This window comes from Physeter macrocephalus, chromosome 9 (assembly GCF_002837175.3).
Source record: "Physeter macrocephalus isolate SW-GA chromosome 9, ASM283717v5, whole genome shotgun sequence".
NCBI lineage: Eukaryota > Metazoa > Chordata > Mammalia > Artiodactyla > Physeteridae > Physeter > Physeter macrocephalus.
The window spans coordinates 11885678-11893963 of NC_041222.1; the positions used below are offsets into that span (position 1 = coordinate 11885678).

The window sequence follows — 8286 nt, forward strand, 5'->3', positions numbered from 1 at the left end:
AAGTCTGTTCTGTATGTCTGTGAGTCTGTTTCTGTTTCGTAGATAAGTTCATTTGTGTCATGTTTTAGATTCCACGTATAAGTGATATCATATGGTATCACTTTCTCTTTCTGACTTACTTCACTTAGTATGATAATCTCTAGTTGCATCCATGTTGCTGCTAATGGCAATATTTCATTCTTTTTTATGGCTGAGTAGTATTCCATTATATATATATGTACCACATCTTCTTTATCCATTCATCCATTGATAGACATTTGTTTCCATGTCTTGGCTATTGTAAACAGTGCTGCTATGAACATTGGGGTGCATGTATCTTTTCAAATTATAGCTTTCTCCGGATATGTGCCCAGGAGTGGGGTTGCAGGATCATATGGCAACTCTATTTTTAGTTTTTTGAGGACCCTCCATACTGTGGAAAGCTGTGGTTTTTAAAGGAATGATATGGGACTTCCCTGGTGGTCCAGTGGTTAAGACTCCAAGCTTCCACTGCAGGGGGCCCAGGTTCAATCCCTAGTTAGGGAACTAAGATCCTACATGCCATGCGGCCAAAAAAAAAAAGGTAATGATGTGATGGAGAATACTTGGTGAGTTTTAGCTGTTGTTTCTCCCTGTAGACTGTTCTTCCTAGAACTAGGTTAGACTGGTCATGCCCATAAGAGACTCATCTCCTAGAATTTCTTTAAGCAGAGCCCCAGAAGAGATGGGGACTGCGGTCTCCCACCTCCACCCTCTGGCATCTTGGGACAGCTAGTTGCAGAGGAACATTACCCAGAGTTGCTGAGATTAGGTCCTAGTCACGTACCTTCAGTCCTAGCAGATGCCCACACTGGCCACATCTTCTGGTCTCTTTTTTTTCTGTTTCACCAGCAACCAGTATAGGACCTGCACAAATTAGGTGCTTAGGGGGTGTTTCCTGAATGAGTGTATGCTTGAGTATCTCTCTTTCTCTTTAGTTCTTGCCTTGTTAGTTGTTGGGGGTGATGCAAGTAAATCTAGAAAACATTTAATAATTCTTTTTATTTGAATATAGTGTATCATCCATTATTGACATTATTTAATTTCTAGGCCGGTGGTTCTCAAATTTTTTGGCCTCAGGACTTCCCTGTACTCTTAAAAATTACTGGGGACCTCAAACAGCCTTTGTTTATATAACTTGTAGATTGGATTCTACTCTGCCACCTCCTTTCGACATTAAAACTGAGATATTTTAAAAATATTTACATATTAACTAATTAAAAAAATAAAACTATTGCATGTAAACATAAATAACAATTTTACAAAAAATAAACATACTTTTGAAAACACAAAAAATTTTGGTTGGAAGAGAGTGGTATTGTTTTACATTTTTGCAAATCTCTTTACTGTTTGGCTTAAACAGAAGACAGTTGGAGTCTCATATCTGCTTCTGCATTCAATCTATTGCAGTATGTTGTTTGGGTTGTAGTATAAGAAGAAAATCAAGCCTCACACAGAGACATAGTTGGAAAAAGGAGTATCTCACAGACTTCCTGAAAGGTCTCAGGAATCCCCAGCAGTCCTGAGATCATACTTTGAGAACTGCTGGTCAGGTCATTAGCTGTATTGTCTCATTTAGTGTCACTGTCTCCCACATCTCATTCTTACTACAGAATAACCTCATGACCCTGGCACACTGATTTAGAGAAGTGTCACAGCGAAATTATTTAATAGCAATCCGGCAAGCTAGGAAGGTTATATAGCCTTTTAGAATAACTAAGGCTCTTTTTCAAGAAGCTTTATTACTGGTGTAAATTATTTTCTCTCTCTCTCTTTTTTTTTTTGGCCACACCTCGTGGCTTGCAGGATCTCAGTTCCCCGACCAGGGATTGAACCCGGGACACAGCAGTGAAAGCCCGAATCCTAACCACTAGGCCACCAGGGAACCCCCTCATTATTTTCAAGTACACACTCTTAGTATTTATTTTATTATGGCAGAATATATTTACATAACATACAATTTATTATTGTTTATTATTATTATTTAGTACATAGACAACAGTATGCAACCATCACCACTGTCTAGTTCCAGAACATTTTCATTGCCCCAAAGTCAACTTTGTACCTATTAAGTAGCCACTCTCCATTCCCCCATCCCTTGGCAACCACTAATCTGCTTTCTGTCTCTATAGATTTGCTGATTATGGATATTTCATATAGATGGATTCATACAATATGTGGCCTTTTGTGACTGGCTTCTTTTGCTTAGTATTATGTTTTCAAGGTTCGTCATGTTATAGTATGTATCAGTACCTCATTCCTTTTTTTGTGTGTGTGTGCTGGGCCACGCAGCTTGCAGGATCTTAGTTCCCCTACCAGGGATTGAACCTGGGCCCTTGGCAGTGAAAGCGCAGAGTCCTAACCACTGGACTGCCGGGAATTCCCAGTACTTCATTCCTTTTTATGGCTGAATAATAGTCATTGTATGTATAAACCTCATTTTGTTTATTCATTTATCTGTTGATGGATATTTGGGTTGTTTTCACCTTTTGACTATTGTGAACAGTGCTGCTATGAACATACATGTATAAATTTTGGTTTGAACACCTGTTTTCAATTCGTTGGGCTATATCCCCAGGAGTAGAATTGTTGGATCACATAATAATTCTATGTTTGACTTACTGGGGAACATCTTAATATTTTCAAAATTAGTTTTGTTTTTGCTTTTGTTTATCTGCTAATGCTGTTTTGGAGGATGCATTACCAGGGCCATAAGAGTGAGGCAGAAAAAGGAGGAAAGCAAATACCTACAGTTTGTCTTTTTCAAAAAAAAGATTTTTACATAACCATACTACCTACCATTATTGTGCCTAACACAGTTAACAGTGTGTATTCTTCTCTTTACTAAACAGGGAACACTTCCAGCAGCCACATGGGATGCTATTCAGGTGCCATCTGGAATGAGCTCTTCCCCAGAAGGTCTCATGCAGGTTCTGTGCAGTGATGGGGAAACTGCAGAGCAAACTCAAATACAGCACTTATAAATACAGGTACAGCAGTCCTCCCTTGAGTGGGATCCCAAGTTTTACGCCGCATTACAATTCTCCACTAAAGAAAGAGAAGGCCCAGAGCCATCACTGATGACCTTCGCTGAACAGTCAGTTTGTTCTGTTTCCTTTTGAGTAAGAAACATCTTAGTAGATAGTGTCTGCAGCCACAGAGACAGGGGCCCTACATCTTTGGGAATCATCTCTAGAGTGAGCAAAGACTCTGGGCTTCTTCCTTTATCAGATTCCAGTCATTCACTCATTCTGAGCATTTACAGAGTTAATAATACCATTTCTGGTGATGTCAGCTTGTCTCCTTCCTCTACTCCTTTTCCATCTTTCTCCTCAGCCTGGCCTGAATTCCTACCGTAGCCCACACTCTTCTTCCCCTTGCTCCACTGTGCACCCTATACCATTGGGCCCCTCATTTTCCATCCTCTCTTTAGCAGGCCCGATGGATTTAGAGACGAGAGAATTCAAACTAAAGCTTTTCAAGAGTATAGCCCAGCTCACGTGGATACCGTCTCTGTTGTTGCTGCTCTGAACTCAGACCTCTGTGTCTCCGGAGGAAAAGATAAGGTGGGGTGTGCAGTGCTTCCCAGGGAACGAGCTTATTGCAGAGAAGGGGACGGAAGGGAACCCTGCATTTCTGGCAGCAACGTTGAGTAGTGTTAAAAATATGGGCTTTAGAGTTAGAAAGACTGGGTTTAAATTCCTGCTCTACAACTTCGTATTACTTTGGGCAAGTCTTTTAATTTTCTTGAGCTTCAGTCTCCTTATCTATTAAATGGGGATAGTAACGCCAACTGCACAGGACCGTTGTGAGGACTGAATGGTAAGACGCTTGGTACTCTGCCAGACCACCCACATGATTTTTATAAATGACAAGTATCATTATTCCAGCCTGTCCATTTGTAACCTACCTGCAGCCACAGGAGTTATTTATCAGCAAAAGGAAACTTCTAGTCTCTTTTATGCCTCTCTTTTGCCAAAATGTCTACATTGGTGTGCATCGTGATTCCTCCCATTGTCACTTTAAATCTCCTTGCTTTCTCTCCCTCGTATTTGGATCTATTGTAGCACTCAGACCTAGGCTCTTGCTGGCAAAAATGTTGATTATTTTGTAACAAATAATGCCTCTAATTTTCAGAAGCCATTTAGAATCTTCAAATTCCATTTTCATACTGTATTTCCTTGATTCTAAGATGCACGTTTCTACATTCTAACACCTCTGAAATCAGGATGCATCTAAAAATTGAGGATATCACCATTTAATTGGCAGCATTTTGTCTTAACGTCTATATCATCTTAGACATATGAAATTTTATTTATATGATCCTCACCTGTGAGGGGTAGATAGAGGAAGGATTATCCTCTGTTTTGCAGATTAAGAAACTGGGATTTAATTAGGTCAAGTGCTAACACGCTCCTTATTCTCTAGCAATGAACTACAGAGACTGGGCCAGAGAATGCTCTGAAATCCTGTTTAGGGGGAGAAATACAATAAAACAGTAAAGTATATACCTGGAAAAAGGATGGAAAGAAAATTTTAACAATGATTCTCTCTGGCAGATGGGATATGGATGAGATTTTTTGAAATTAAAAAGAAAAGTGTGATCTGTTTCACAACAATGTGAATATACTTTTAACACTACTGAACTGTACACCTAAAAATGATTAAGATGGTAAATTTGAAAAAAAAGAAAAAGTATGATACAGTTTTAGGGAAAAAAATCTAATCCCATGTAGATTTTCCTTCAGGATCTACAACCAGAAGAACCTCAACCTAAATCAGTTCCCCCAGGGGAGTGTTATCCCAAACCCATCAGTAAGGTTCAGAGGAGTGGCCGAGTCGCTTGGGGAGAGACAGAAGAACTCAAAGTAGGGGGGCATAAGGACCGAACAACAATAAAACCTTGACAGAGAGGGAGAAATTAGGTAGAGAACGAGGTAAAGGCTTGTTGTTTCAGTTAAACTAAAATTCAGTGCAACTAAAATATTCTGATGACTCTCTGCAGACAGTTGTGGCCTATAACTGGAGAACTGGAAATGTGGTGAAAAGGTTGAAAGGACATGAGCGTGAAATCACAAAGGTAATTGTCATACGATTATTATCATGGAGGGAATTTGGAATTGAATAAAGGAATGTCTAATAGCTCTAGGTAGTAAGAGTGATTGAATGAATATTCAGTGTTAAGGAAAAATGCTGGGGCTTCATTTGACGGTGTGAAGCCCTACTCCAGGAAAAGCAGAGCAAACCATTCACCTAGCTATTGTCACAGGTATAGTAGACACAATTTTTGTTTCATTATTAAGCCCTTCATAGCCCAAGTGGGATATAGAGAAGGCTGAGATTAACTCTCCTTGACCTATCCTAGCCTAACAGGGTCTTGTATTGAAGGTTTACTGAGTGTTTACTATAGCTAGGGAAATGACAAACTCTCCATGCTCAGGAACCTTTTAGTCTAGCTGGGGAAATTTTTAAAAAGCCAACAACAGTTAAATAAAAATTAATTTGTTAAAGAGCATTACAGAGTAGACTGAGCTTCCAGCGAAAATGGTAATGTCAGTTTATATAACTCGCCTCTCTGAAGTCCACCTAAATGAACTAAAAATTCAGATGCAAACTCCATCATAATGAAACTAGGCATCAGCGACAATCACATAGCACAGAATATACTTACCTACCAGGTACAGTGCATTTGGAACCAGCCTGAGAAAGAACTCCAGGCTCTAGCACTCTTATCTCCAGCTCTTTTTCCCATTTTCAAGTCCAATGAAACAAACACACTGGAGCTTTTTTTTCTTGAGCAGATAGCTTGTATTCACAAATCAGGCCAGTTCTTCAGTGCCTCTCGCGACAAGATGGTCATGATGTGGGACTTGCAAGGCTCCTCACAACCAAGGCAGCAGTTCTCCGGCCACACCATGGTGGTCACTGGATTGGCTGTGAGTCCAGGTAAGGTAAAGCTAGCTGATCTCTTCCCAACACCGTTGTACTTTCTGAAAAGCCCTGTTCCAGGCCTATCTCATGGACCATCTTCTTGCCACTGTTTCCAAAGACACATCACAGCTATGCACTGGCTCTCGTGACAACACCCTCCTTCTGTGGGACGTGGGGACCGGACAGCGTGCGGAGAGAGCGTCAGTCTCCAGGAACCTGGTACGAACTCAAACTTGGTACAGAGCAGGGCAGCATGAGGGAGCTTGGGGTGAGGAAGGGCCTGGGAAAGAGATCAGGAGACGCATGACCAGGCGCTAGAGGATTGGGTCCTAATTACTGCTCACCCCCCACCTCTCTGTCAGACCCCGGCCTCTCAGGGTTATCGGATTAGATGATCTCTTAAGTTCTTCCACCTCAGAGAACAACTCCCCTAGTTTATATTGGAGTTTTAAATGGTGTCCTCACTTATTCCTTCAAAATATAGTTATTCCATATCATCTGTGGGCCAGATATTGTGCCAGAAGCAGGGTTAGTGACCCAGGGCACAGTCCCTGGGCTCCAGGAGCTCACAGTTTATGCTTATTGTGTGTTCCGTATATGTAACATTATGCAGAGAAATAAGCATGACCTTTTGCTGTATGTGTAATTTGCTCTGCTTATGAAGACCAGTGTTTTCTGGTAGCAAACTGGTATATCAACTCCACAGCCTTTGGGGTCAGTCATACCTGGATTCAAATCATGGATTCCTTACTTTTTAGGTGTGCTACCCCGAGAAACTTACTTAGAGTCTCAGTGTCTTCATTTATACAATGGGGAGAATTATATCACCCGACATGGTAATGCCCTTTAGTGGTTGTCAAATGTCAGTCATAGTCATCTTTTCCAGTTTTGAAGACAGCTGCCCGTGGAAACATGTGCTTGCCCTGTGCCCCTCCATGTTTGTGCAGATTTCTGGAAGAAAAAATCGTGTTACCCTGGGTCGTTCGGAAAACTGTTTCATGTCTGTCCAGCAGGGGCTGCAGGGATAAAGCAAAACAAGAACACTCTTCCTGAACCCTGTGAGGCCTCAAGCTAGGGTTTCGTTGGTCCCACTTTAGAACAGGGGCTGCTCTCCTTAGGTGCCACCCAGCCAGCGGTGTTTGGGTTTCAGGCACTCTCAGAGTGCCTGCATGCATTTTGGGGCTCACAACTGGCCCAGCTTCTTCCACTGCTGCTGATAACCTAGGAACTGCAGGTTGAGTATGGCTGGTGGGGATCTGCAAAACATAAAATCCCTCAAGTCAGATGTGCTAGGTTCGGCATCTTTGAGAAGTGATGGCAGAGACGCTCTTTAGCGAAATTTACAGGAATTACAGCAGAGGAATGACATGGTATGGAGAAGTTTTGAAAGTTTTGCCTCTTCCAGGTCACTCACCTGTGCTGGGTCCCCAGAGAACCTTATATACTCCAGACCTCTGAAGATAAAACCATCAGGTGGGCTTACTAAGCAGCAAGAAAGCGTTTCTGGTGAAGGTCTGTGGCTCCCATGCTTACATAACTCTGTTCCTACTCTGCTTCTCCACATTGCTTCTCCTTCCACCCCTCTGCCCCTCGCCAGCGCTGAGGTCTCTCTGATCTGGCCCCATGGATCATGTGGTTAGAGGTTGAGTGGCAGGAGGTCAGCTTGTTCTGGCCGGTTTCCAAGCAGCTGATTCTGCCAGCCCCCACTGTGGAAACGTGTTCAGAGTAACCTCAGAGTCAGTCACTCAGCCGTCCCACCCCTTCAAGCGGCCCTTGCTTGGCTCCGTATGTTCTCACTCACTCAGCCCTCAGGTGAAGCCCTCCCTGTGGAAGCAGGGTCAGAATCACCATCAGGCAAGTCAGATGAAGTAAATCCTTCTTAGACTGGAAAGCATGACTAGAAACTTTGGATCTCAGAAGAGATTCTACTTAGAAAATGGTAGGAAGGAGATAAAGAGGTAAAAATGAGACGAGAGGCAAAACAAAACAGTCCCAGTAGACCCCATGGCTCAGGTTGGCCCAGACCTCTAAATCTTTTGTATCTGATTCTGGAATGATGACTGCTCCTCTCCATCATGATAAGTATCTTTAAAATTTTTTTTTAAATCGCAGACACAGAAATATTCTCTTGTCTGTTGAAAGTAGTATCCCAAAGGACCAAATTAAAAAATTAACTTGTACAATTAAGATACTTGGTCTTGGGCTTCCCTGGTGGCGCAGTGGTTGAGAGTCCGCCTGCCGATACAGGAGACACGGGTTCGTGCCCCGGTCCGGGAAGATCCCACATGCCGCGGAGCGGCTGGGCCCGTGAGCCATGGCCGCTGAGCCTGCGCGTCC

At 42.4% G+C, this 8286-nt stretch overlaps 1 protein-coding gene and 1 long non-coding RNA gene across 3 annotated transcripts in view; one reads left to right on the plus strand and one right to left on the minus strand.

Moving 5' to 3' along the window:
* Positions 1 to 2075: 2075 nt before the first annotated feature.
* The window catches only part of WDR31 (WD repeat domain 31), a 10119-nt gene continuing 3908 nt past the window's right edge, over positions 2076 to 8286 (plus strand). The window contains exons 1-6 of one of the 2 annotated variants that reach the window (XM_028493610.2): positions 2076 to 3008; positions 3452 to 3584; positions 5024 to 5098; positions 5820 to 5964; positions 6068 to 6168; positions 7355 to 7422. In XM_028493610.2, coding sequence (XP_028349411.1) covers positions 2962 to 3008; positions 3452 to 3584; positions 5024 to 5098; positions 5820 to 5964; positions 6068 to 6168; positions 7355 to 7422 — 569 coding nt within the window. In that variant the 5' untranslated portion in view covers positions 2076 to 2961. The remainder of the gene's footprint in view (positions 3009 to 3451; positions 3585 to 5023; positions 5099 to 5819; positions 5965 to 6067; positions 6169 to 7354; positions 7423 to 8286) is intronic. The other variant, XM_028493611.2, reaches the window with a different exon arrangement.
* LOC114486842 (uncharacterized) overlaps positions 6175 to 8286 on the minus strand; it is a 13634-nt gene continuing 11522 nt past the window's right edge. Inside the window, exons 2-3 of the long non-coding RNA XR_003681135.1 lie at positions 6731 to 6900; positions 6175 to 6229 (exon numbers count right to left, since the gene is read on the minus strand). This is a non-coding gene — a long non-coding RNA (uncharacterized lncRNA). The remainder of the gene's footprint in view (positions 6230 to 6730; positions 6901 to 8286) is intronic.